Raw genomic sequence first — 27745 nt, 5'->3', positions numbered from 1 at the left:
ATGGAAATAATACCATCACCTTCGGCTGGATTTTGAACGATGTGTTCCCGTTTTCATGCACCAAGGCAACAGCCTTATTTTTTCATTGACTGATCATATTCATATATACACAATGTAACTGCACAAACTGTAAGAAAAATAGAGCTATTGATGCGACTCTGGACAAAAACAAAACTGAACTCACTCAACTACTACACCTTAAACTAGAGACGTATGATATATAGCAACTTCCTTAATGTGGTTAAAAAAGTTCAACCAATACCATGAGCAGCTACTAATAACCTTTAAAAGAATCAGATAAGCTGCACTACAGCTGCAACTCGTAGGGTTCCATTTTGGAGTAGATTGCTGAGCTCATCGAATAACAAAGCTGTACGCCAACCCCATCCTTTTGGAGCTTTTGGTAGAAGCGTGCCCGTTTGTTTATAGCTCCCAAAAACCATCACCTCTCTCTTCGACGGGCATATCAACTGAAATCTCAAGAGAGAAAAAAAAAACCAACTAGTGAACAACACGAGCCAGTTAACTAATGGTACAATATCCTTGAAACAGCTTTGTTACTTCACCTGATATCTAGCAGTAACCTTTTCCCTAGAATCAACATACATATGGACCTGAGATCATAAAAGAGAAGATATGGTATGGATTACGTTTTAATAACATAATATGATCATTTTACATTACTTAGGAGTTTAAATTACAAATATGCAAGACCAATGATATAAAGGCTCAAGTCTCAACATTATCCAACAATCTTCACACAATAATTTATCATGTGTTTGACCTTATCATAAGATTCCGTTAATCATTATAGTGACCAGCAGTGACAATGAATTTACTTATTTATGAAATAAGTAAGATACTGAAAAAATAGTATTGTTCAGACCTCATCTGAATACAGCAACAAAGTGTTCATTCAATCTTTCTAAATAGCACACAAGGGAGGTATGGAAGCTCTGAAAAATAAGACGTCACTGTCTGCGAGCATCATTGGTAATCTTTGTTGTCAGCATGTTTCAGAGAATTTAAGGGGATTTCATTTTAGATACCATGCTTCCTAAGCCCTTACAGACCAAGGTTTGCCAAGAATGTTAAAAGTCACATTTCAGTAATATGGTCCCGATAACAGAGCCCCAAAATGTGTTTTAGGATTGTGTCTGCAGCCCAGAATGCACCATACAAACATGACTTTTGAGTACCTTTCTCAGTGGATCGTTGATTTCTGCCTTGCGCCGGTGAAGAAACAAGCCTGAGTAACATGCAATAAGGAGAGAACAGCATTGGAACAAGGCATTTCTTCAAAGGTATAATTTCGTTTATTACAAAAGGTTCAAGCATAATACCAAGTGTACGGCGTCCCTGTGGATCTTCATCACTAAAAGCCTGGACACTAACCTTTGAAATCAAAAAAGATTTTTGAAAAAAGTAAATAAAATAATACAAAAGCAAACATTACTGATGGATGAATAATTACATAGCAATTTTAACAGATTTGAAAGAGAAAATGTATTTGTCAAACCTTCCACAGGGAACCTGCATAAAATGCTTCAGGTGAGTGCTTGACTTGGCCATCACAGAGTCTATGCACATCCTGGAATTCGACCCTGAAAAGCCAGCAGCCGATGATCAGAAAACATACAATTACTCTTATCTGATCAACTACAAAATATCAGACATTTAGATAATTCGAAAGTTATATATGAATAAAATCAATCAAACATAGAATAAATTTATTCGACTGTAATGCATAGGTTCAACTACACTCCAGAACAAAACTGAAGAGAAATATAAGGCTTTAATTTTCTAAAAAGTATATGAGTTGCCAAAAAAGTAGATAGGACCAGTTAGACAACTATCATCGACTGTTGAAACATCAGTCGGACTGTATTACCATGAAATGGAAGGGAGATTCTTAAAAGGACAAAACAGAATGGATATGCAAGAACAAGGTACAACTTACGCAAAACGAAGTGGTGGGAAGTGATTCAAAGGTGTTTTCAGGTCCAATGGTATAGAACTATTTGCATTCTCCCACTCAACCCCCATAGCATGCTCTGGTGAGTCTATCAGTTGCATAGGAATGCCACTGGTAGTTAACCCAGTTGATCCAGGGGTTAAAGATCCCACCTGCCTGCTCTGCTGACCTGTCTCAAATTCTCTTCCTAGATGCACCTCATGCACATTAGTGGCGTCGTTTGATCCCATACTGAGCCCAACCAAAACAGTTAACCCATCCCCAGCAAGGTCCGCATTGCTGTCAGGTCTATTATCTGGTCCATCATTGGCAGGAGCTTGCTGACTGTTTCGGTTGCCAATTCCAAATGGAACACGAGAGAAGACATAACGAGTTGGTGGCCAAGTAGCTACAGGCGCAAATGTATTTCCACGGCCAATGCCTGCAAGTCCATCAATAGGGCCTCTGTCATGTACACGGACTGGCCTAAAGAGGCCGTTTCTTTCCCCTTGAGCAGAACTATTGCTATAGACATGTCCAATTTCATTTGGGGGTAGATTATTGTGCTCATGATCTTGCATGTAGTACCCAGGTGCAGTAACTCCAGTTGAGTATCCAAATGGCTGTCTGCACATACATGCAATACTAACGCGGCAGCAGTTTCTGCATGTATCAGCACCAACTTCTTGCACTCTTTGGCTTAAGAGCATCTATGAAATGCAGACAATGATGAGTAGTTTCTGAATAGATGAAACTGTGTCTAAGATTTCAGTACAGAGGAAATATAAATAAATTATCAAAAGTGGGTGTCTTAGCAAATACAAGTTCCAAGAATGCAAAAAGTGAAAATAAATGGACTGAACGTTAAATAGCGTAAATAACTAAACACAATGAACTGAAGCCAGCGTAGATAGTAAGATAAGCAAGTGTGCCATACGTATGGACAGTTAACATTGTCAACTGAGTAGTATTATATTTAATAGACGAGAGTATATGCAAGAAACCAGTGATATACCTGCAGCCATAAACCATCATTCACTGCTTTGCAAGGGAATCCCATTTCTTCAAGATGTTTTCTTGCATTTATGAGGGCCTCAAAGGACATATTACAGTATAAAAGAGAGCCACCTTCAAAAATGTTGACAAAAGAATCATAGTCTTCTCTGCTCATCCCACAGAGCCGTTCTAGGCAACGTTTTACCTCTCTTCTGCCCACAGTCCTGCCACCCCATGTCAAAGATGACACATTACATCTTTCCCATTCATTAGGCATCAGCATATTACAGGAAGAGTTCATCGACAAGCAGTGCATTTGATTTCCTGGTGCCCAGCTCCTGTTCAGTTGGCAGCATGGATCTCCATCCGGAGGCCCTTCTAACGCCAAACCACTGCCTGCCAATTCACTCTGTCCAACAGTTGAATAAGAACATGAAGCACTAATGTCATCCACATAAAGTGTATTGCTTGATGAAGGGCATTGACGGCTACAATCATAACTTGAATCCAAATTAGATTCACCATATAATGTTCGGGCTTCACCAAAGTTGCCGACATTAGAATGAGAATCCACTATGGAGTCGGCAAGCTCCACCAAAATTTTACGAGCAGTGTCCTGGCCTTCAGCTTCATCTTTTGATTTTCTGTGCTCTTTTTTAGTTTCCGGCAAAGCATTAGTGCTTTCATCACCAACATATTTTCTGCTTACTCTTGAAGAATCAGCACTATCTATGACCTTGCAACCTACACTGTCCTGCTCATGATTTTCTTTGCAAAGTGTGCCTTTTGCAAGAAGAGTGTATAGTGCCAGTTCAAATCTTCCAGAATTTGGGGGGGGGGGGGGGGGGGACAAAAAAAAGAAAGAAAGAAAAATTAGAAGATATTCAGCCTTCCTAATAACTTTTGAATTACTTCTGCAGTTCTCCTCACCGTTTCTCTTCATTGGGCACCCATAACTCGTCTGAGGTGAGTAAAGCAAGCAATGTTTGAGAGGAAAGTTTTGGGAGGACCTGACACAGATAGGAGACTCTTAGAAAAGAGAAGGTATACCTATATTCTGTCACCATTCAGAAGGTAAATGAAAATAAATTTTTAAAGCTAACAGCATTGCAAATTTACAGAATCAGGAGATTGGCGCATTTACCTCTTTCAATTCTTGAGCCCCACTTTGACAAAGGTAGCCCCAACAAGCATTTCTAACACGTGCCCCATGTGAGCCATAATCTTGGCTCTCCGCAAAGACCTGCATATCAAAGATTCCATTATAAATGCTTATATCCAAGTGACTAAATGCTATAATTGCTATTATATCCAAAAGGATTCAGACCTGGTATGTTAAGAAGTTGGTAGACCACAATTCAGAAATAATGAAGTCTGTGCAAATAGCACATAAATCCTGTAGGTAAAGGCAGTGCACAAAGACCACGATCAATTGTCAATACAGGTCTAAGAAACAAGCTTAAACGATGCTTGCGGAGCAGATAGTTAAAAGATAACCAGCATTTCCCCGCAATGAGAAGGAAGATCAATCACAGAGCTATTGGCAATGATAACAGCTTCAAGTTCAGCTATTGGACCCACATCAGCCTCACCACATAATTTACAAATATATTGACACCCACAAAATTTAGTCACCTTATTTATTTGCATTTAGGAAAAATCAAAAAGAAAGTTGGTTGATGATGAAGTGAAACATAGTTGGTGAGACGCTCCCCTCCAACCAATAAGTCCGAGGTTTGAGTAATCTAGGGTGTGTGTGTATGCAAATCTAAAAAAAAACATGTTTGAAAAGGTATGATGTTAAAAAAAAGGATGAGCCCGTAGTAACTGAAATCAGTGGTTAAAAAAGATTATATTCTGTGGTGATGTTTAATGGATAAAGTTCTGACAACTAATGGAACTACCACACTTCTAAACAAAAGGAATGAAATACTATTCTTGGAGAACTAAGCACAAACGCTACATAAAGACCAGGACAATTTTTGGTTATGCATATTCAGTCCAATAATCGAGTTTGATATCCACAGGGGCAACTATAAATGTGTATCACACTAAATTATACAAGATCATTTATTCAAAGGTGAGACATACACATTTGGTTGCCATTAGTTACCTGAAGGTCAAGAAAAGAAGCAGCTGCTAGAACACGAAAAGCGTTATTATCATTGAGCTTGGGATAATGACCATAGAGGTAGGCCAAAGCTATATCCATCGCTTCACCATTGACATTGCTATCATCCACATTCAGGGTTAAAAGTGGAGCGTTGGCTTCTTTCCAAGGTCCCTGGAGCATGTTCCTGCACACAACAGTTTAGATAGATGTCGAATGCGATCAAGTGCAGGAGGCATAATTCACTCCAGAAAAACAGGAAACAATAGACATAAAGTAATTGAAACTTCATTTCCAACCTCAATTATATAGTTATTGCAGCTGCAGAACGAAGACGTGTTTGAACAGATTACGCAATTCTGGAATGAAGACGTACCGAAAGTAGGAACTCCGGGAGAGTATGAGGCGATGGAGGTGATAGGTGGATCCCATGGCGTTCAAAACGACGTCGGAGAACACGCCGTTGTTAAACCCTTCCAACTGGATATGATCGCAGAGCGAGGCCAGGTTGCAATCCAACGCGGGGCGGCGCATCTCGCCTCCGCCGCGCCTCTCCGCCGCGCTGCTGCTATCGATATTATCCGGGTGGGAGTGCTCCTTCGTCATCTCCACCGGCCCGCCGCCCTCGCCGCGGTGGTTGTATCGCCTGACGGAGAAATGCTGCGGTTGCGATGGCAATAATTGTGGCGGCGGAGGCTCCATAACATATGCATACGATGAATTGTGTGCGCAGATGCAAATTCAGTGGAGAATTTTGGAAAATGAGGATGCATGCGACACAGAATTGGTTCCAGATTTTATGAAGTGGGGCATTTCATATTGTGGAAGAAAGCAATTGAAAGTTTTGGATTTTGTGGTGAATTGGCCCATATTTCTTGTTTTATTATTGATTCAACCCTGGACTTTTGGCATCTACTACAAGTAGTCCACCTCACATTTTGATTGATACTACTAGTGAAAAGATTGAAATCTATACTAGTGAGTATACATAATTTTTTAAGTTCATGCAGACCCTTAATTATTTTTATATATGTCCAAATTTTAGAAAAATAAATACTTATATAACATGAAAATAATAAATATGTAGTTGAATAATTTGGCCTTGTATAAACTACCCTTTCGATCCTTTTCATGTGACACATTTCTTTTTCGCACGTGTTTTAGGAAAATCATAGCAATAAATGTTAAAGTACGTGTAAACTAAAGTAAATGTATTTTAACATTTATTATGATTTTCTCATCTATATTAGTCTCTTTCTTACTTTAGTTTCTATATATTTTAACATTTAATATGATTTTCTCAAAACATGTGTGAAAAGACATGTGTCACGTGAAATAGGACGGAAGGAGTATGTTTTAATGTTGAGAAGTTCTATAAATTATACAACCTTCTCTCATGCTTCTTTTCCATCAGCAACTCCCTCTCTTTAAGGATCTAATCAACTTTAAAATTCAGTGCAGAATGCAATCGAAAATAGTATTTCCACTCCACATTATTTGTTCTATATTTATTTGTCATCTATACTCTATACGGTTTTGATAATTTATGATTTAAATAAATTTTACAATTTAAATCCCTGCACAATTATTGTAGGAGATTCTCTTACTACTATTCAATTTTTAATACTCTCTCTATGTTTAACAAGGTTGATTAAAATCTATTTTTTTATTATGTTTTTATTTACTTCTAAAAGAAAATACTATAGGAACTTCTTTATGTTGGAAAATTGAAATTATAAAGTGTATAATTATGAAGAAAATGGCTAAACCTAACTAAATAATCACTTTAGATATTCATTTTAAATTGTTAATTGAATTATATTTTAAAATAAATGATTAAAAAGATACAACTCATGGAGTATAACTTTAAATTTTCCACACAAAGAAGTATTGAAATTAGAGTTATAATTTATTAAAAATACAATACAAATATAATACAGTTATAAATATTAATTTAGTGGAAATATTTGCTCAAAAATTAGTTTGAACAATAATGGAACGGCGCCGTTTTATGTACCAATCCAACTGAAGGTCCAAATTGGAACGTCAATCATCACCATTACTGCATTTTATCCTCAAGGTTTTAAAAAACCCAACTATACAAGAAACCAATTCAGTCTAATCAGGTATATTCGGGGTTCGTCTGTGTTTTTTTTTCCTGAATGGAAGAGTAATGGATGCAACTGCAGAAATGAGAGCGAGTAGAAATGGACTCCACCCTGTTCACTAAACCCACAACTTTCTATTCCCTCACCAAAATGGCTGCGCAGAAATTTTCTCACAGGGTAGGAATACTTAGATATTCCATTCAGCATGCATAAATTTATGTGCTCTTTAATCCCGTTTAAATCTTTTGTTATCTCTCTATTCTTGGTGTAGTTTGGATTGTGGAAATTGATTGTGCAGAAATAGGGGATTAATTTTCATAGTGTAGTTTATGGGGTTGTAATGGGAATTAAGGAGACATTGTGTAATGTGTTTTTCTTAGCTAGTTGATGCTGAATATCCTTTGTAGGTGAATATAGTTTTAAGTGGATATCTATTAACTCTTTAGTTCATTCTCTTCAGAGTTTATCGCATTTCTAACGATTGATCAAATGCTTGTTATAAGTTTTGGTTTGAATGCAGAGTTGATTTTACATGTACAGAAACAGCTTGGCTTCTTTCACTGTGAAATATTAACTGTCAACGTCGTCTCTATAATTGGAGCATCTAATATGGATTCTCTAATTTGGTCAGGCTCCGTTGCTACAAAATTACTCATATTTTAGGAATACAAATGCTTCCAGCCTATTACATTCACGAAGAACCTCTTCATCGAGAGTCTTATCCCTCTTAAATGTGACCCGCTATTCTACTTGCTCTGGTCAAGAATATTGTTCGTCATCAAAGAGAAGATCACGTGGTCCTGTCATGGCAGCAAAAAAATCTGAAGGTTTTCACGAGTATATGTATATATCATGATTTTTGGGCTAACGTATTGTATTGATATCATAGTTGTTTCTCTCCAGGGGAAAAACAGGGAGATGGCAAATACAAGCACACAGTCGACCTTCCTAAAACTGCATTTGGCCTAAGAGCAAATTCTGTTGTAAGGGAGCCTGAAATACAAAAATTATGGGATGAAAATCAGGTGTTTGAGAGGGTTACCAGCAGGAATACTGGGGTAACTTCCTCTGCATCTTTCTTTGTTGCATCTAACTCTTCTCCATTGGATGATCTGGATCTCTAGTAAGTAAACACCGGCTGATACTGATTAACTCATCAGGGAAGCTTTGTGCTCCATGACGGGCCTCCTTATGCAAATGGGGATTTACATATGGGACATGCCTTGAATAAGATTTTGAAGGATATTATCAACCGCTATAAGGTCATTTTGGACTGTTAATTTTGTTTTTATGTTGATACACATGAACAAGACAGAATTTTTGGGATATTCTTGAACTTTGTGTATTTTCCTTTCATGAATGCTTGTAGGCATTTTTATATGACTGTGTACCGTCGCTTTTTCTTGAAAATTTTGTGTGCCTAACAAACGTATGTTTTTCCCAGCTTCTTCAGAATTTCCAAGTCAGTTATGTGCCTGGTTGGGATTGCCATGGGTTGCCAATTGAACTGAAAGGCAAGTGTCACCAGTCTTCCTTTATGAAACCCTTGGAATTTTTTCCTGGATGATTCTACTAAACTTCTGTAACTTGGAAATTCTCTAATCCTCAGGTTTGCAGAAATAAAGCCATAACAGATCGCTTTTAAGACTTAGAGTGTAGAACTGTAGGTATAAATTCTTTGTGTTTATATCTAGACGAAGTTTAGGGTCTGATCTAAGATTGCAAGGTTTAGTAGGAATTTAGGTAATTTTTGATATGCATGAATTTGACGGCATTAAGTAGATGCATATGGGGGCTGAATCTATTCTCTAATTACCAACATGGTTTGTTCATCCAGTCAAGTTTTAGGTTTGTTTGCTAACAATAGGTAGTGCGGTGGGATGACAAAGCTTGTTGATTTGTTTCAGTTTTGCAGTCTCTGGATCAGGATGCTAGAAAGGAGCTCACACCACTAAAATTGAGAGCAAAGGCAGCAAAGTTTGCTAAATCAACTGTCAAGAATCAGCTGGCAGCATTTAAGGTTATATTAAATCAGCAGAATAAAAAGAAAAGTTTCTGCTTCAATACTGTGCTTCTTAGCAGGAAATCATACTATTTGTCCATCGAAGCTCCACTATATTCAGTTGGTTGAATTTCATCTGTTGCTTCCATGTGTTTCGTCTTAATTTTATTTGTTTAATTCATGCATCTCGATATATCGAGTTCTTAGATAGAATTACATGGCTAACCATGGCTGCTAGGCTATTGGTTTCCATCTAAGTCAAAATGTTTTTGTCTAAATCACTAAAAGTACTTTTGTTATGTGTTGGGTAATTTTTGAAAAACTGTGTAAAAGTGAAATATCCCCCCCCCCCCCCCTTCCCCCGTATGGATTTATCTTCAGTGGATGACAAATGTTATTACAATGGTTACAGCGGTATGGCATATGGGCAGACTGGGAGAATCCATATCTCACTCTGGATCCAGAGTATGAAGCTGCTCAGGTATTTTATGTCCCTATATGAATGTATCTATATCTTAACTATATAGTTTAAGCTTCTCTGTAATCTTCAATTCATATTCCTACTGTTTCTGGAGTGTTCTCATCATCTTTCCCTTTTGGTCTACACAAACTATGCTAGATTGAAGTGTTTGGGAAAATGGCGTTGCAAGGGTATATCTATAGAGGAAGGAAACCAGTACACTGGAGTCCTTCGTCTCGAACTGCTCTTGCAGAGGCTGAATTGGAGGTACTGAATCTTTTCTCTTCACTCATCTTCATCATTTTGGTATCCATGACTGACTAAGGAGAAAATTTTAGAATTGCTCAAAACTTTCGCTTTTAAGCTTAATCTTGACTATTTATGATCTTCAGTATCCTGAGGGGCATGTTTCAAAGAGCATGTATGCCGTTTTCAAATTAGTCTCTGGCACAACTTCATGTAAACTGTTAGAGGATTTCTTGCCCAATTTGGGCTTGGCCATATGGACTACAACTCCATGGACTATTCCTGCCAATGCTGGTAAGAAATTCATTCCTGCTGCTGTTATTTGTTAGCATCATCATCAAAATGAAAAGTCCGTGTATCATTTTGCAATACATACAAAGCTTGTTTTTGATATTTTCTTCTTACTTGCTTCTTTTTATTTACATTTCAAAAGCTGCTATATAAATGATGTTTTTTCATCCTTCAGCTGTTGCTGTGAATTCAAAGCTTCAATATGCTGTTGTTGAAGTTCATTCCAATTCTGTGGAAACTATTGGATCTTCAGCCAATAAAGAGAAACAAATTGGAAGAATCTTGAAGGAAAATGAAAACCTGCACTTAATTGTTGGATTAGACCTTGTGACAACTCTAGAAGCAAAATGGGGTGTGAAGCTTACTGTGAAGGCAACAGTTACAGGTGCAGAGCTAGAGAATTGCAGGTATGTTCACCCTGTTGAGAGTAGAGAATGCCCAGTCGTCATTGGTGGGGATTACATCACGACTGAGTCAGGAACCGGGCTAGTTCATACTGCTCCTGGTCATGGACAAGAAGATTATGTGACTGGCCTTAAATATGGTTTGCCGGTCCTCTCCCCAGTAGATGATGAAGGGAAATTTACCGAAGAAGCTGGACAATTTAATGGTCTTGACGTACTTGGAAACGGCAATATTGCTGTTATTGAGTGCTTGGACGAAAACTTATCAATGATTATGGTTGAGCCATATAGTAAGTTCGTTCTTGCCTTCGTGATCTGCCTATTTATTCTTTTCTTCTCTGCTCGTATGACGATAATTAAATTTGTTGTATGATCTTCTCCTGACACTTAACAAATGCAGATCACAAGTACCCATATGATTGGCGAACAAAGAAGCCCACGATTTTCAGGGCAACTGAGCAATGGTTTGCTTCAGTAGAAGGATTCCGTAAGACTGCAATGGATTCGATTAGCCAAGTAACCTGGATTCCTTCGCAGGTAATTAGCCAGCCTCCGAATGTGCTACGTTCTGTTTGTCTCTAACTTGTAAAGACTAAGTGCAATGATAAGTCTGGGTTGGATATATTTTTTTAATCTTATCAAGCTTCACTGTCACTTAGCTCATATTGTATTAATAGGCAGAAAATCGAATTTCGGCCATGACTTCAAGTCGTTCTGATTGGTGCATCTCGCGGCAAAGAACTTGGGGTGTTCCAATTCCAGTTTTTTATCACGTGGAATCGAAGGAACCATTGATGAACGAAGAAACTATAGATCATATCAAATGTAAGGGCTATCAGCTGTTCAGTTTTTCTCATATATGTGTTTAATTAGTTATTGACCGTGATGTATTTTTCTTGGAATTTTACCTATACAATTGCAATGTATAAAAAATTCCTGGCTCTGCTCTCTTCATCAATACACTGTAAAACATACTTTGTTGGTTGCATACTTATCTAACACTTATTTATTTGGCAGCTATAATATCTCAAAAGGGGAGCGATGCATGGTGGTACATGAAGGTAGAGGAATTGCTTCCAGAAAAGTATCGCGACCAAGCATCAAGCTATGTAAAAGGAACAGATACAATGGATGTTTGGTTTGACTCAGGTATACAACCATTCTGGTGATTAGTATATTTTGATTTATATATTTACAAGGCTATGACTATTAAGTAATGCCTATTACATTTCTGATGTGCATACTGCCCACTAGACATATTAAAAAAAAGTAAGATAGTGCTGATTGGATTTTAAAGGGCGCATCTCCATTTTATGCTGGCATTCAAACAGGATGTCTGCTGAGGAGGATGCATTGGGGATTTTTTTCTTTTATGGTGATATGGGAATCCATTCCATATATTTTTTTCTTGCTATATTTTATTGCTTGAGTGCGTCCAATTATGGATATTTGTGCACACAATATTATTAAATCAGCTACAAATGTATAGGTTTTCCCTTTTGCACGTGATTTTTGATCAGTGTAAAGAGCGCTCACCATTCTTTGAAGATTGAATACTAACTAAATTGCTTTATTGTAGGTTCTTCATGGGCTGCAGTACTGGGTAAGAGAAATGGTCTTAGTTACCCTGCAGATTTGTACCTCGAGGGTACAGATCAGCACCGTGGCTGGTTCCAAAGTTCGTTGCTGACAAGTATTGCTGCAAATGGTAAGAAGTGTACATTTATCTGCAACAATGTATCTAATGTGACAATATAGTAGTACATTTCTAGTTGACTATTACCACTGGATATAATCCTAGTATGCCGCGTTTTGTTTAGTCTTAAAAAGTTCCGATTATGTAAGTTGAAAGTGTTTTATGAATAATCACTTCCTGCAGCAAGAAGGCATGTACTTTAGGTTAAGCTGTTGATTGAAGTGATTTTTGTGACAATGATACTAGATTTTGTTTGTTGTCCGTGGCATGTCTTTAGTCTTTCTTTTGTTAGAGGCTTATATTCCTAAGAATGTTACTTTTAAAATTGCAGGAAAGGCTCCATATCGTGGCGTCATAACCCACGGATTTGTACTTGACGAGAAGGGTTTCAAGATGAGTAAATCTGTAGGCAATGTTGTCGACCCAAGAATTGTGATTGAAGGAGGAAAAGGCCAGAAGGTAGGAATGACCATATGCTGCTCAAGAGTTTATATTTTACGGACCTCTGAATTTTACCTTGATTGCCTTCAATAGGAGGGCTTTGGTGCAGATGTACTTAGGTTATGGGTCTCCAGTGTAGATTATTCCGGTGATGTCATGATTGGAAATACAGTCCTTCGTCAAATGTCGGACATATACAGGAAACTAAGAGGAACCTTGCGATTTCTCCTGGGGAACTTGCACGATTGGAAAGTATGCCATCTCTTTAAGATCATGTATTATTCTTTTAAACGTCTGGCTACTGTTGTCTTAGATTGTAGACTTTGCGATAGATATGTAGCTATTCATCGACCCTTTATGATTGCCCTTGTTAATTTTATTGGTTTCTGCAGGCTGATTATGCTGTTCCATATAGTGAGCTCCCGATGATAGATCAGTATGCGCTGTTTCAACTTGAAAATGTCGTGAAGAACATCAAAGAGAGCTATGACAATTACCAGTTCTTCAAGATTTTTCAGGTATATTCTGTCACTGATTCACTGCTATCAATTCTGTTCAACCTCATTCGTAGAAGTACAGCTCTAGAAAATATATATTACAGATATTCAAATTTGAATTATGTAATCCTCAGATTTTATTTTCTACCATAACAGATCATTCAGCGGTTTGTTGTTATTGATCTCTCAAGTTTCTACTTGGATGTCGCCAAAGATCGACTTTACGTCGGGTTAGCATTTATCTCATTTCACTCCTCACCACTGTTGGTGCCTAGGAAGAAATTCATCACTTAATAGTAATTGCTTTCCAATCCTCATTTTGTCAACACTTTCAGGGGAACCACGAGCTCTACAAGGAGGAGTTGTCAAACAGTCCTTGCTGCACAGCTGCTTTCCGTGTCAAGGGTGCTTTCTCCTATATTACCGCATTTAGCTGAGGACGTATGGCAGAATCTTCCTTTCCCATTCACTACAGCCGAAGGCCATGTTGCAAATTTTGTCTTTGAGGCAGGGTGGCCCGTGCCGAACGAAAGACATCTTGCATTCCCAGAAGACGACGTCATCTTTTGGGGGAAGATTCTTGAGGTGGATTTTTAGCATATATTTTGACAAGACACTTATATCATGTCATAATCTAATTCAAGCTGACTTTCCCAGCTGAGAAATGAGGTGAACAAAGTGCTCGAGGTAGCTCGTACACAGAAGTTGATTGGCTCTAGTTTAGAGGCGAAGGCCTACCTCTATGCATCTGATGATGATCTGGTTTCCAGACTGGTTAGCTTGTGCTCGTCCGATAATGAGGCTGACACGTTGCATCGGATCTTCTTGACGTCTCAGGTACACATTATGTTGCCATAGTTGAATGAGCAAGACTATAACTGCATCCGCTGTAATTATCTGTATTCTGTCCAACTCTGATAAGAAATTTTCCATGTGCTGAATATGCAGGTTGAGATTCTTCGCACCATAGACGATGTGAAAGAGGATGATATAGCTTGCAGCGGAGAATACCTTATTGATGACACAAGCAAGGTGTGGATCGGTGTGTCTCGTGCAGATGGGTCAAAATGTGAGAGATGTTGGAATTTCTCACCCCAAGTTGGTAGTTATGACGACCACCCATCGCTTTGTAGCCGGTGTCACAGTGTCGTCAGCCACCCAATTCCTGCTCTTGCTGCAGCTAGTTAGACATTTTCCAATGTCGTGGCAGGCCTTCGGGTTGTGGCTAGTTTCTGGGGCAGGTGGTGGAGGTATAATAAGTCCGTGGAGCAATGCACAATTTTTGTTCTGAAACAGATTCATCAATCTGCACATATTTGAAGCTTAATTTTTTGCCACTCTCTCGATACTCTACGTTTTGAATTTTTCTCATTTGAGAAGTAGTAACATGATATTCACAGGAAATACAGCCCAAATATTATGTCTGGAACAAATTCTATTTGCAGAATGTTATTCATCTCGACGGGTTTAATAATTTATACACCTCGCGAATTAAAAAGAAAAATCTTATAAATTCTAGCAAACGCATGTTAAATCCGATAAACATACCAAGCGCTAAAAATAATTATAGATGCTCAAAATTTGCCAACTTGATACAAGCAATTATTTCTCAAGGCAATGGGATACAAATTAGTAATCCATGTCGACTGAACTAATGATAGAGAAAGCGCGCTCAAACAATTACAAGATAAGTTGGGATCTCGTACATGCTAAGGCTATACGGGTTTACAATAATATGCAAGATCACACAGATTGTTGCAATAGATTCGAGCCCTCTTCATCATGCGTTTGTATTTGTAAATCCTGCAATAAGCAAAGAAGAGTTGCCATACTTTAAATACTACGAGTTGGTTAGCAGAGGCAAGTTTTAGGCACAATAAGATTAGTGCAATATATGGCGGAATGTAAAATTGTGGGTTTCAGTTGATGTTATGTATGCAAATCTGGTAAGAAAAGCATTTGTGGAGTTATAGATTTGACATCATGTTGCTAATTAGAGATAAAAACTCTGGGTGTTGCATTTCTTTCGTACCTGACATTCATGTCAGAGATTAAACAACTGAAATAGATTTTGATAGCACATGCAAGCTAATCTAAAAAAAGCACAAATGAACTGACAGATTTTATTCAGCATGTGAGTAAAAAGTGTATTCAATAAATAAAACATCGTAAGTACCTGCGTTTGTAGTAATTGAACTGGTTGTTGGTCTTGGGACATTGGGTACGCTTGCGGTTGAGACATCCGATAATAAGGCTCTTTAAGATCAAGTTTTCCGGATGATGTCTGGAGTATTCCTCCTTGTTCTGCACCAGGCCCCCACATTTTAGCTATTGAAACAAAAAAAAAAGATAGTTAGTGAAGGAAACTCAACAAGTACAAAAACTGTGGTAATGCTGAGAATGAGTTTTAGAACCCACCAGACAATGTTAGGTTAAGGGTATAGCTCTGAGCTTTATGGGCTACCATATGGAGTCGGCCTGTTATCTCTTGGCCAGGCATCACATATATAGGTTGGGCCAGAACACAACGAAGCTGGTACCAGTGCGTTACAGGGGCACCTGGAGCAGTTGTTAGCCACCTTTGTACAGTGCTGCCAATGAGGTAAAGTGACGAGGTAAGAATGAGCCAGACTCGAGGTACTGATGTGCACACAAATGTTGCAGTGAACTAACTACCTCCCACCAAACAATACGTCAAACCAACAGGCCAATCCATGCACTCTGGTGCCGGTTGAAGATACAAACCTCAATGGAATGTCAAATTCATACAGATCTTCCTCCTGTTAATTGTGACATTTCAACCATCAGCTTAGAATTTTGTTTGGCCACATAAGTACTTTTTCTTTTGTTTGTGGAGTTGTTTCTATAGAAGATCTTAGAAATGTAGTATCATGTATGCAAATATGATATATACAAGCAGGTAGAGGAGCCAGTGGCATTTACCTTAGCAGAGGTGAAATCTATCACATGTGAGATTGCAGGAGCCACCAATAACCTAGGATCAAAAGCGTCCACAACTGGCTGCAATTTCTCAGAGGAGTCAAATTTGAATATGATCACACATATTATATGGACAGATTATCCCTAACTATTCTGAATCCAAATAGGTGAAAGAGTGTAGGATGAATGGTAGAGAATAACAGCAGCGTGATTATAGTAAAGAATATAAAAGAAGACCCAAAGCTTGGTTTTTACATATCTTGAAGCCTCCCATAAGTTAATACAACAGTCAAAACACATCCATAATTCACCTGAGAGCTCTGGGATCAATCAAGCAAGAAGAATCAAGGAATTCAAGGAAGACGAAGACGAAACTATTTCTTGTAATCTAAATAGTACTCCCTCTGTCTCACCATAAGTGAGACATATCTTTTGGGCACGAAATTTAAGAAAATAATGTTTAAATAGTTAAGTGGAGAGAGAGAGGATAATTGTGTTATATTTTGCCAAAAAAAGGAAATGGCTCACTTAGGTGGGACGTTCCAGAAAGGAATATGAGTCGCTTATGGTGGGACGGAGGGAGTATATAAAGTTTAATAACAGTAGTATAATACTTAGAGTCTACATTTTAGTCTTTGTGGATATGATAAACATTAACTATACTATAATTACACTTTTCACTTGTAGTATAGTATTAGTGCTAATAAAAAGTGCATCTATAGTTCATACTTGAAACATCACAATCTAAAGAGAGCACAAAATGAAGAGCAAGCTCTTCATCACAGTAAATGAATTTTGATGATGTCGAGCGATAGTATTCGTACATGTAAAAACTAAAAGACTGGTTTAACAGACACTAGAAGCCCACAATCTACATCACTAAAGTAGGTGCAGAGAAAAGAAGCAGACAAATGGAATGAGAATGAACCTGTGAGAAGTATCCTTGAAAGGCAGTTCCATGTAAAGGCGTCAAATTAACACCATAATAATTTTGTTGCTGCCAGAACAAGGCCTGAATTGGGAACAAAAAAAATTATTTGTATCTTATCCAAATAGTAAAACAATATAGATAAAGAAGTAATAAATAATTTAGCTTCTAGTATAGCATATTCAACCTTCACATATAATAAATTTATTCAAGATATCTTGATCATTTGCAGAGAATTATAGACAACCATGGCAGTAAGAGATGCTTACCTTATTTGCAATTTCTATATACAAGTACTCATCACTAAATGGTGCCATATGTATTCTACAATAGCAAATAATAACAAATATCAGTACAAGAGGGTAAGGAAAATATAAATTCAGGGATTTTAGATTATCTATGCAGATATATATGGAGGTTTATAGTTAAAATCAAAATTGGTCTAGTAGTATTGCAAACACTTGACTAAGTTGCATAAAAGATGAAAATGCAGTCTGGGAGGACCATCATGAGGAAGAAGATGGGAAACTTCTGCAGTACAAAATCTCTTTTTTATCTTTTTTATAAGGAAACGGTTATCAATGGCAGTATATATGATTCTAACATCCTTTAATTGACAAAACCCGTAACAATAGCAATTAACACAAGGTGGGATCTTGGGCAACCCCTACCGTCCAATTGTTGGAAACATTTTCCCTTTTGGAACAAGAAACCTATCTCTTGCAATTATGTACGATTCTAGCATCCTCTCATTTATAAGCAACGTGCCTGCAGAACAAATTCAGTTTTCAGTAAATGTGTTTGGTCACATTCTGAACAAAGAAAACGCTCCACTACTGCTTCTTATTTATCTTAGCTAGTTATCTACATCTCCATTCATCAAGGGACTTATGAAATGATGGATGACAGAAGAACAATAATTAAGTATACCCATCGGTTCAGATATCAATATATCTGCTTTCTCGGGTAGTTCAACCTCTTCAACTTTGCCCTTAAATACCTATAAGCAAAAATATGCAACAAAAAATTGATAAGGGGAGAGGAAAATGGTTAATCTCACAAACAGGTAAAAGTATGACAGGACAACACTTACTGTTATTCTTTCACTGAGTGAAGGGTTTCCAGATATGAGTGTGCGCGCATAATCTGCCATGTCTGATGCTTCTACAGCATAAACATGCTTTGCACCAGCCTGAGAAAAGCATATTAGAATTTATAGATTATAAAGTTCTGATATTTATGATGCAAGGCATTCAAAAGCATCAGGTGTATCACTGAACCTGAGCAGCAAATAAAGACAAGATGCCACTACCAGCCCCAACATCAACCACTACACGATCGGTGAAATCAGTGCAGTTTTCAAGAACTGCAGCATAATAAGATCCTGGAATAGAAATTTCAACCATGTCACCAGAGGGAGTGTTTCCAACAATATACTACAGCTACAAGAAAATGCAACAAGCACTTATCTGCAAAATTTCTAGACAGGAAATGTAAAGGCCACAGGTTTCAAGAGCTTGGATATAAATGACAAACCAAAAAGGTACTGCAGAACAGCTCGAAGGAGAGAGTAACCTGTCCTCACATAGTCCTGCATCATATTTTGTTGATGAAGAAGCTGTCCGTAGTAATGGAAGTACATTTTGGCAGAAGATTCCTCTATTTTATCATCAAACTTGCTTGCAGATGATGATGTCATTTCATTTGGCAAACATGATCCTGGAACAGAGGAAATGACATATGAGTCAGAGAGTTTTCCTACTCCATCTGCTCGATATTTACTCCATTTTTATCTCTCCCTGTCTCACATACATTTAGAATTTAGAATTATCAAGGGAAAAAAAGTTATTTCACTAAACTTCCTATGTCATTTAACCATACTTGGGACTTGGAACAATTTAATGTACAGCGCAATGGAAATCAAGTTAGGGATGTGGAGCGCAACGGGACGATTATGTAAAAATCCGGGGCATGCGCCCTACGAATTGGAGCACACTAGAGATTAGAATTCTTCTTTTCTTGCTATACAAAAAAGAATTTGAGTAGAAGAAGAAAGAATTAATTGAGAAGAGGGTGATAAGCAATAAATAATGTCTTTAGAAGGGCAGAGAGCTGGAGCAGTTTTTTTTTTAGAAATGGAAAATTTATTGTTTTTGGCGATACTTTTCGTGATTTGAAGGGATTAGGATCAGATTTAAATGATAAGATTTGAACATTAATTATGATTGAGTTATGTGATAAGATTAGAAGACTTTAGGGTTTTCGAATTTAATAATTTTACTTGCCCCAGCCGCCCCAAGTTGCCTTAGGCTCGCTCCGTGAATATGGCTTGCCCCAGCCATCTCAGGGCGATTCAGTTGGCGGCCCGCGCCACAAGCACGCCTGGAGTGCACTTTTAACAATGCTGATTATACTCAAGACATGCAAGATGAGATGACCCAGGTTTGAACTATCTTACAAGGAAATAGCATTATCAAATCTTTACATGAATAAAATAAACCAGTACATACCGAGCATTAGCAAACAAGCTAACAAATACTTAGAAAATAAATGAAGAGGTCACATCCTTATTTCGTATACCAACCTTGAATAACCACTTCCTTCTTCCATTGCTCAAATGCACAATGGAAGCCCCTACTTTCCTCCTCATTTCTAAACTCTATGGTGATGCCCCTGGAATAGCTTTTCTGATTCAAAGGACAAAACCCAACAGAAAAATACCTCATTCATATATGATGCAGAAATGGGGAGAAAAAGTTATCATAATTTAGCGAGTACCAGCAAATATACAGTGATATATCATATATGGTTATTCACTTTGAGGCAAATATAGAGCAAGCACTATGCCTCCACTCATCATCTCGGAAAATACTTCATAAATTATTTACATTGATAAAAAACTGGAAGTTCAAAGCAGGCATTGGTTTTGACCCTTGAAAGAGAAGAACTAGTCCCACCTCCATTTGCATATGAACTAGACAACACCATATATGATACACAGGCAATGATACATCTCATACCTCTTTGCTTGCATCGGAAGCTTCAGACATACATAATGATTGAGCCGGACCAAGCTTGTAAAGCTGGAACAAAAACCAAAACATAATAAATAAACCGTCTTGATAACTTCATATAAACTGAACTAATTGTGAACTCAATACGTACGAGTCCGTAATACTTTTCATATGTTATCAAAGAAAAGTTTCACACTATATATAACATTAAAGGAAAGGGTCAATAGTTAAGTCCACTCACCTTTTTATAAAATAATTGTCAACATTTTCAAGAACTATACAAGTCAATTCCATGCTATATTTTTTAAATAAGTAAATACCAAACAGGTTCATGATTTCGTTCCATCCACATACTTAACACGAAGTACCTTTTTTGGTTTGTGCACTAAACACAACGTAGACAAGGAAAACAACAAAAAGTTCTTCCATTTTTCCTACATTAAACAGTCTTGAAATACTCTGACTCTATCTAAGTGTCAAAACTTTTAAAATGTCAATAAAAATTCGTTCAAATGCAGGTTAACAAAGAAAAAAGAGAAAAAATTCACCATAATCATGGATGAAACACAACACACAACACACAATGCAATTCAGATAACTTAACATAACATAACATAACTACGCGCACACACTACATTCTTCGTTTCAGCAGGCTTAGTATCCGTCCACAAAATTCAATACATAAACATACAAACACCTTCGAACCTGGCAGTTGCTGAGATCGAACTGAACCGCTTCGTCGGAATCAGACTCGTAGGTGAATAAAAGCGAGTTGGAACGGAACCGCGCCACCACCGGCGGCGAAGCGTTTCCGGAAATCGAGAGCTGCGAGATTGAGGCCACCAAATAGTCCTGTTCCCCAAGCTTATTGTTGTCCATTTGAGCAAAGAATAATTCAGCTGATTCTACCTAAAAAAATAATCAAAATCGGAAAAAGGAACAATGAATGTATCCGCGTCCAAAAAGAGAAACAGTTAGGGTTTTCACTAAGAGAGTAAGAGAGGAGGTTTTAGTGCGCAATGGCTTTTTGCTGCACTGGTTTTTGTTTGAGGCGCCGATGATCAGGGGTCCCGTGATCAGCTGCTGCACGTGTTGGTTACTGATTGGTCCTATTTGTTGCACCTCGTTTGGTTTACTATGAAAGCACACAATCGTAATTTACAAAAGATTTTGTGATGTAAATCATTTTATTTTAAAAAAAACGTGATCAAAAACATACGAGCCCCACACAAATATGAAGAGGCCTAATTACTAGAATGCCGGCCCAAAACATGCTAGCTCAATCATCTTTCAAATTAAAGCTCAGTCACAAACTGAAATCTCACAATTCAAAATCTAACAAACTTTTATCTCAATTTCTCTCTCTAGGGCATTTCCAGCAAAGCTTTCGTTCCCGACAATGGTAAATTATTCCTCCGATCATTCTCTTTTGGATTTCCATCTGTAGTCGTTGATCGTGCATCTGGATTCTCGTCTCCTTTGCTTTTTTACCGGTTCAGCTTATACATTTTGGATTACATTTACAACGGTTGTTTTGGAATTGCTCGATTGCATAAATGATCAAATTGTCATCAATGTCATGTCATTAAACTTTTCCTTATTTGATTCTTAGATTTGATAATGTGCAATTTGTTGTGATTTCATATTGAAAATGTCGAGGTTGCATGGATGCAATATAATCGAGTTAACTGTAATTTGAATAATCGATTGTTTATGACATTTTTTTTTTGTGATTGTGGATCTACCTATGCTACAGAGGATTGGTGTAATACAGAAGTGACTAATGTTGATGGAGAATAAGGGCGCATCACAATTATGTTGATATTCTTATTTTGCATCTAATGGTTCGTATAATAATTTGTATGATTAGATTTTTTTTGTTGTGTACCATACAACACATCTGTGCAATATGACGAGTTGTCTGAATTTCCTCTTCTTCAGTGAGTTAGGAATTATAAAAGCCATAACTCATATTATGTGATGTTGATGGAATTGTTTCACACAGTGCGTTCTTACCTTCTCGTGTGCTGATAAAGGGTTACAAACTTACAATGTTTCTTTCACTTATTAATGATATGAATACTAACTTACTTAGATACAGTGCTCGTGTCTTTTATATACAGTATTTCATATCTACAGTTTTATAAGATATTCATAACGTACTCTTGTTCTACCCACAGGGCACTCTAGTGGATATTTTGATATTCAATATCCATTATCCAGTTGATAGTTTCTTTTTCAAACATTTGTCTTCAAAATAAATGCTTGTTTTTAACTGTTGTGCCGCATTAACTTTTACTTTACTTACTAGACGTTGTGGTATTCCTTATAATATTATACTCAAATTGCAGGACGGTCAAGATGATTCTAAACAAAGCACTGCTGACATGACTGCATTTGTAAGTTCTCTCACACATGCTAAAGTTTGTTATTGATATGTTTGTAATTTTCATTCATTCAAGATATTAATTAAGTATAGTTTAGTATTCCGCTAGTAGTTTCTGTTTTATTGCCTGTATGATGAGTCTCAATGTCTCATTGCGTTCTTTGAATATTTTCTTTTGTTGCCTTTTCTTTTATGCTGAGGAGTGAGGACTGTTCATTCCACCTCACATGTTTGTGATTAGAATATTGTCCACTTGCCAATATTACTTGTGCTAATATTCCTACTTTTGACTTTTTAGGTGCAAAATCTTCTTCAGCAAATGGTGAGTGACTATTGTTATAAAGCTAAGTTTCAATGTATGTATTTTGGCTTTTGGATGCTTCCTATTTTATTTACCTTCTTCTTGTGCAGCAATCAAGATTTCACACAATGTCAGAATCTATCATCTCTAAAAATATCCTTCAGTACTACTACTATACATAGTTGCTTCTTCATTTGTTGTGGATGCTACCTAGTTATATTTATGAACATAAGAGTAAATAATTGGTTGAGCTTGAAAATGGGTAATCATGGAATCTGTAGTACTCCTGATATCTCAAGCATGTTTGATAAACATTCACAACATTGAACAATGCAACTCGTAAGGTACACATGGCATCAGTGACGAGCCCTCAAATTGGTAATGAACACTGCATCTTTGTCTTTCCATTCATGTTCAATTGGCACTGTTGGCTTGAGTTCCTTAACAAAGCTGCACTTGACGAAATGGGTAACCGGATTGATGAGTTGGAGCAGAGCATCAACGATCTTAGAACCGAGATGGGTCAGGAAGGCTCTCCATCGCCTTCAGCTCCAGCGAAGATTAAAGAAGATCCAAAATCTGGAGGAGATAGTTAAACATATTTCTGAGTGTTTCTAGTGCTATCTTTGAGGAGACACTATACAAGAATCAGTAGGAGCACAATCTAGTGATTGATATTCAACTGTGTTTTCTAATCGGAGATTGTTTGCAATTATGCAAATTTGGTCATCTATGTGCTTCATTTAAAGTTCACTAAAATGAGCTTTCATTTAGTAAAAATGATGCTTACCAAAATTATACTAGTAATGTTACATGCAGAAAAAAGTCATATAAATGTAATCATTTACGTAAAATTATGCCATGACATGTTTGCAAGAAATTCCAACATTTTAATTTTTGTGCAATGGCTGCTTGTAAAAACATACATTCTCTCTTAACCTTCGTTCCATTGTAAGTGATTGATTTGATTGATTTTTCTTTTTTGGTTGTCGCATTATGCATCTAATCTCTAGTATTTAACTTTATCTCGTAGGAGTAATACTTTATTCTTTCTTTTATCATCTCTCCTACTTAAATTCAATAAATATCATTTGTCTTATTATAACTGTAAAACCTTGATTTTTAATAGTACTACTTCACAAAGAAAAGTGAGTTTTTAACACTTCACTCACAAGCCCTAAAAATGGGATGGAGTTTCTAACTGAAATATTATGGTTTGAATCCTGCATGCTCTCTTTGTCCCATGTAATTGATCTTTTTTTGCCACATAATTTAGGTTATCTCCAATCATATATCAAATCTCATATTTGGTATAGAAAACTTTTCCAATAATTGTTTTTTGCATTTTTCTAGGGAACAACTCCAAATATGAGTTTCTAGGGAACAACTCCAAATATGAGTATACAGCAAAAAAAAAATATGAGACATAGTACTAAAAAATGATGTAAATGATTGGAGAAGTTTTTAGTATGATTGAATAAATTTTATACACCAAAAATGAGATTTGGTGTATGGTTAAAGATGGTCTAAATAAAAATATGAAAATAACGTTAAAAAACATTGATGGAAAATTAAGGAACCCAAAATCTAATCCTAGAGTGAAAGATGGACTAGATTTATTACAATAAATCTACAGGATCACACAATAAGGAGGTACATACAGGACTGAAAGAAACTTAAAATACAACTGATTTTATTACAAGTGGAAGCGTGCCCTCCACAACAAGGGTAAGGTGCCTTAAATAAGGGTAGATGGCGGACTCCAAAGCAATTCTTCAATTTTGTTTACGGATTCCAAACCATTCTCCAATTTGGTTGAGTGGGAAGAGGTAAGCCACCCATCACCTTTCTGAAAAGGTGAGTAGTCATTATGCACAAAGGCTGACAATATTCTCTTCCATAATTTACGTTATGTGACAAGAGTCCTCTACAATTCATGCTGTCATGATGAGTGTAAGGACTTGCCTTCTTTTCACACTTTCAATTAAAAGCAAATACACATGAATATTAGTATCATTTTCTTGGGTTATAGATAAACACTTTCTTCTTTTTTCAAGTCGAGCTTCCTCCCAGAAAATAAGTTCATTTTCATAGTTAATAATTATTTTATTAAGGTTATGAATATCGTTTCCCCAATTATTTCTTTTATTTTAAGGATTATGAAATATAAAATTTCTTGAGAAAAAATGTGATAAAATAATAAGGGTGATGGGGTATCTTGCATGATATCGTCTGAATAAAAACTTCCCCTAATATCTTTTTCAAACTTTTTTTCTCTTTCATCATCATTATCTTCATTATTATTAGAAAAAAGTTTAGTTCCAAGGTACCACTTCGGCTCCATAAGATCCTCTCGTATAGTCTACTACTACCACTTACTCAACTTATATATATTATGGGCTGAATTTTAAAATGCATAGATCCGGGCCTAATTCTCGGCCCAATACATGGTAAGCATATTCGGGCTTATAAATTGCAGGAATCAAGAGATTAGGGTTTTACTCGGCGTTCATCTCCTGCTGCGTGTTCACTGCTCTTCTTCGCCAGCCGAGACATTAATCAGGTACGCCCTCCAACTTTAGCAAGCTAGATGCAATCATTGTTGAATGTATTGTTGATCAAGTTTTTTCCAATTTCTACTGGCCTTGTATCGTGTTCATATGGAATTGAAAAATAAGCCAATTGATTTTAGGTCAATTTTATTGCGTATAATTGAAGTTGAATTTCTCCTGGAATAAATTATGATAGATGTGTTCATAAATTAGAACGACTACTTGAAATTTCTCATAGTCTGCAATATTTCCAATTATCCACATGTAGATTTTATATTCGAATATATTCTCTTTTGTACAGTCGAAGTAGTGCTCGAAGAGACCTGTCAAAATGCAGAATGAAGAAGGTCAAAACATGGATCTTTACATCCCGCGGAAATGGTATGATACATGTTTTCACGAAGTACATTGAAGTTTTTTATGTTACGTTCTAAATCCTTCATCTCTTGTTGTTTTTTTTGACCGTCTCGATTTGGAGTGTCACAGCAACTGTAGAGTGCCAATATTGTCTGTATTTATGATGTGAAACTGATATTTGTCTCTTATGTTTGTAGCTCCGCCACCAACCGTCTGATCACCTCCAAGGATCATGCTTCCGTGCAGCTTAACATCGGACATCTCGACGAGAGGGGCATATACACTGGCCAATTCTCTACTTTTGCCCTCTGTGGTTTCATCCGTGCTCAGGTACTTTGTTAGCTGAATCATGTTATGTTTAATGCCATTTATTTGTAGACTAACTTGTCCATTATACAATTTGAATAAAATGTGGTTAAATCTTATTTAAGTCCTTTCACCGGTTATCGTACAGTTCCTGTTTTAATTAGTAGTAGTATACATTAGCTCGTTTAATGCTTTGTGGACTTGGTTTGTTTGCATCAACCAACTCCTTTTATCGAGAGTTCAATATGTCGACTGAACTGCTTTTATACTAGTATTGCAAACTGAAACATGAACTCAGTTTCTGCAACATTTTTTCTAATAAGCATCTATACCTAATGCACTCACTCTATTTGATTAGTTTCGTTATACTGCCCCCACATCAAAATTGCAATGCTTTTGGAACTTAACTTGTTCTTGATCTCTCACTTCAGGGTGATGCCGACAGTGCTTTGGATCGCCTCTGGCAGAAGAAGAAAGTTGAGGCCCGACAACAGTAGACCTTTATGTTCATGGTTTCAAGAACAAGCTTAACCTTGGATGTTTCTCTTTTTTGCAATTTGTGTTAGTGACTTTGATGTGGATGCAATTTTTTGCCATTATCATTGAATTCGAATATTACAACATTTTGTGCCCAATATACGCTGCATGCTTTTCAGTAGTGGAGTATGTTTTTTTGGCATCTAAAATGGAGTAGTATTTTTTTAATGTTTTTTTTTAAACTCATGAAACATCTTCCATGGAACATGCTTGCTGCTTGATGAGACTCCATATGTAAATACTTCTAAGAAACATTAGGAATACTACTATTTAGTTCAATTCCTATTTCAATTTTAATGATAAGACGGTGGATGTCCAATATACATGGAACATGTTTGGGCTTGATAAGATGGTGGATATCCAAAAACTTCAAAGAAACACAATAAGGCAAAATTGATCGTTTCCTGTCGAACAATTCACTTCTTTACCACTACATAATCAATTCTACAGCCTTTCACTTATTCTAGCAATATCATTTCTTCATTCTCTTTGCTGCTCCTAATGGTAGTGATGGTGCAGATGCCGATGGTGATGACGATTTTTCTGAGCTCTTATTGCCAGGGATGGAGCTAGAGTAGAATCTGAGCTCTTATTCCCAGGGATGGAGCTAGAGTAGAAATTATAGACGGAGGGGCAAAAATATTATTAACATACAAATAAGTATATAAAAATATAACAAAATATATTATTAAGTATAAGGGTGTATGTAAGGTGGCATGTTTTTTAGGAGAGGGGCAAGTAAAAAATTTTTTTAAATACAGGGGCCAAATAGTGTGAATTTACATACTCCATATATTATGAAAAATTGAAGGGGGCATTTGCCCCTTCTCAGCATAGGGTTAAAGTGGGAGATGAGAGAAATGTCATTTGTATCTTAACACGCAATGTTTGTTAAAGTCGCGTACAGTTCTTGTCCATATTTGATTTTCCATCAGCTACATAAGAACGACTTTTATCCAAATTAGGTATGTGGGACATCTCTAACCATGTTATACATAATTGATTTTCTTGCCAAAATTTGAAATTTGTAGGCCAGCCAGTTTTTTTTGTGACGTAATGCGTGATGACATTTTACAAATATGGACCATAATTATCAACTACTATTACCGTCCCTGAAAATTTGTCCCATTTTTCTATTTCCGTCTCTAAAATTTGTTTCATTTCACTTTTACTATTTTTGATAGTGGACCTCATATTCCACTAACTCATTCTTACTCAC

At 36.9% G+C, this 27745-nt stretch overlaps 5 protein-coding genes across 7 annotated transcripts; 3 read left to right on the top strand and 2 right to left on the bottom strand.

Moving 5' to 3' along the window:
• Positions 1–50: 50 nt before the first annotated feature.
• On the bottom strand, positions 51–5862 carry LOC125196244 (uncharacterized). Of its 2 annotated transcripts, none has more exons than XM_048094680.2 (12): positions 5437–5862; positions 5064–5247; positions 4278–4346; positions 4095–4193; positions 3881–3960; positions 2970–3768; positions 1961–2664; positions 1520–1604; positions 1344–1395; positions 1200–1249; positions 567–614; positions 51–470 (listed from the first exon to the last, which is right to left on the bottom strand). In XM_048094680.2, the coding sequence occupies exons 1-12, from the start codon at positions 5760–5762 to the stop codon at positions 294–296; spliced, it is 2673 nt and encodes an 890-aa protein (XP_047950637.1). In that variant the 5' UTR covers positions 5763–5862; the 3' UTR covers positions 51–293. The 2 variants fall into 2 exon arrangements, with proteins under 2 accessions (XP_047950637.1, XP_088913591.1); XM_089057465.1 differs by having other exon boundaries at positions 5360–5487.
• A 1269-nt stretch (positions 5863–7131) lies between these two features.
• On the top strand, positions 7132–14681 carry OVA2 (tRNA synthetase class I (I, L, M and V) family protein). Its single transcript, XM_048089560.2, has 21 exons — positions 7132–7345; positions 7800–7995; positions 8072–8226; positions 8329–8430; positions 8613–8682; positions 9076–9188; positions 9583–9651; positions 9790–9897; positions 10023–10170; positions 10343–10861; positions 10972–11108; positions 11249–11396; positions 11589–11720; positions 12151–12279; positions 12599–12726; positions 12802–12960; positions 13101–13226; positions 13362–13435; positions 13541–13790; positions 13863–14042; positions 14154–14681. Exons 1-21 carry the CDS (start codon positions 7268–7270, stop codon positions 14391–14393), a joined length of 3261 nt encoding a protein of 1086 aa, XP_047945517.1. The 5' UTR covers positions 7132–7267; the 3' UTR covers positions 14394–14681.
• A 53-nt stretch (positions 14682–14734) lies between these two features.
• Positions 14735–21233, bottom strand: LOC125192107 (putative histone-arginine methyltransferase 1.3). Its single transcript, XM_048089561.2, has 15 exons — positions 20793–21233; positions 20094–20156; positions 19658–19760; positions 18649–18792; positions 18354–18457; positions 18167–18265; positions 18004–18073; positions 17745–17841; positions 17343–17397; positions 17074–17157; positions 16149–16226; positions 15882–15985; positions 15624–15796; positions 15382–15533; positions 14735–15008 (listed from the first exon to the last, which is right to left on the bottom strand). The coding sequence occupies exons 1-15, from the start codon at positions 20964–20966 to the stop codon at positions 14949–14951; spliced, it is 1560 nt and encodes a 519-aa protein (XP_047945518.1). The 5' UTR covers positions 20967–21233; the 3' UTR covers positions 14735–14948.
• Positions 21234–21339: 106 nt separating this feature from the next.
• On the top strand, positions 21340–23503 carry LOC125196680 (heat shock factor-binding protein-like). 2 transcript variants are annotated; one of them, XM_048095290.2, is made up of 5 exons: positions 21340–21489; positions 22439–22486; positions 22772–22795; positions 22885–22927; positions 23231–23503. In XM_048095290.2, exons 1-5 carry the CDS (start codon positions 21487–21489, stop codon positions 23368–23370), a joined length of 258 nt encoding a protein of 85 aa, XP_047951247.1. In that variant the 5' UTR covers positions 21340–21486; the 3' UTR covers positions 23371–23503. The 2 variants fall into 2 exon arrangements, with proteins under 2 accessions (XP_047951247.1, XP_047951248.1); XM_048095291.2 differs by lacking the exon at positions 21340–21489 and adding an exon at positions 21537–21931.
• A 1688-nt stretch (positions 23504–25191) lies between these two features.
• On the top strand, positions 25192–26647 carry LOC125192929 (small ribosomal subunit protein eS21y). Its single transcript, XM_048090606.2, has 4 exons — positions 25192–25337; positions 25628–25707; positions 25881–26013; positions 26421–26647. Exons 2-4 carry the CDS (start codon positions 25658–25660, stop codon positions 26484–26486), a joined length of 249 nt encoding a protein of 82 aa, XP_047946563.1. The 5' UTR covers positions 25192–25337; positions 25628–25657; the 3' UTR covers positions 26487–26647.
• The last annotated feature ends 1098 nt before the right edge of the window (positions 26648–27745 follow it).

This window comes from Salvia hispanica, chromosome 4 (assembly GCF_029641045.1).
Source record: "Salvia hispanica isolate PSC_SH4W2 chromosome 4, Shi_PSC_v1, whole genome shotgun sequence".
In the NCBI taxonomy this organism is placed as follows: domain Eukaryota; kingdom Viridiplantae; phylum Streptophyta; class Magnoliopsida; order Lamiales; family Lamiaceae; genus Salvia; species Salvia hispanica.
Note: the sequence above shows the minus strand (reverse complement) of the source record. Positions and strands in the feature narration are given on the sequence as shown.

Coding starts and splice junctions, on each gene's coding strand:
- LOC125196244 (XM_048094680.2), bottom strand. CDS start 5,762: ATGGAGCCTCCGCCGCCACAATTATTGCCATCGCAACCGCAGCATTTC. Junction 1,396..1,519: donor ATGCAGGTTCCCTGTGGAAG/GTTTGACAAATA, acceptor TTGATTTCAAAG/GTTAGTGTCCAGGCTTTTAG. Junction 1,250..1,343: donor ACAGGGACGCCGTACACTTG/GTATTATGCTTG, acceptor CATGTTACTCAG/GCTTGTTTCTTCACCGGCGC.
- OVA2 (XM_048089560.2), top strand. CDS start 7,268: ATGGACTCCACCCTGTTCACTAAACCCACAACTTTCTATTCCCTCACC. Junction 8,227..8,328: donor TTACCAGCAGGAATACTGGG/GTAACTTCCTCT, acceptor TTAACTCATCAG/GGAAGCTTTGTGCTCCATGA. Junction 14,043..14,153: donor GGATCTTCTTGACGTCTCAG/GTACACATTATG, acceptor CTGAATATGCAG/GTTGAGATTCTTCGCACCAT.
- LOC125192107 (XM_048089561.2), bottom strand. CDS start 20,966: ATGGACAACAATAAGCTTGGGGAACAGGACTATTTGGTGGCCTCAATC. Junction 19,761..20,093: donor CTTCCGATGCAAGCAAAGAG/GTATGAGATGTA, acceptor CCTTTGAATCAG/AAAAGCTATTCCAGGGGCAT. Junction 15,797..15,881: donor GACGTATTGTTTGGTGGGAG/GTAGTTAGTTCA, acceptor CCTCATTGGCAG/CACTGTACAAAGGTGGCTAA.
- LOC125196680 (XM_048095290.2), top strand. Junction 22,487..22,771: donor CTGCTGACATGACTGCATTT/GTAAGTTCTCTC, acceptor TTGACTTTTTAG/GTGCAAAATCTTCTTCAGCA. Junction 22,796..22,884: donor AAAATCTTCTTCAGCAAATG/GTGAGTGACTAT, acceptor CTTCTTGTGCAG/CAATCAAGATTTCACACAAT.
- LOC125192929 (XM_048090606.2), top strand. CDS start 25,658: ATGCAGAATGAAGAAGGTCAAAACATGGATCTTTACATCCCGCGGAAA. Junction 25,708..25,880: donor CTTTACATCCCGCGGAAATG/GTATGATACATG, acceptor TTATGTTTGTAG/CTCCGCCACCAACCGTCTGA. Junction 26,014..26,420: donor GTGGTTTCATCCGTGCTCAG/GTACTTTGTTAG, acceptor CTCTCACTTCAG/GGTGATGCCGACAGTGCTTT.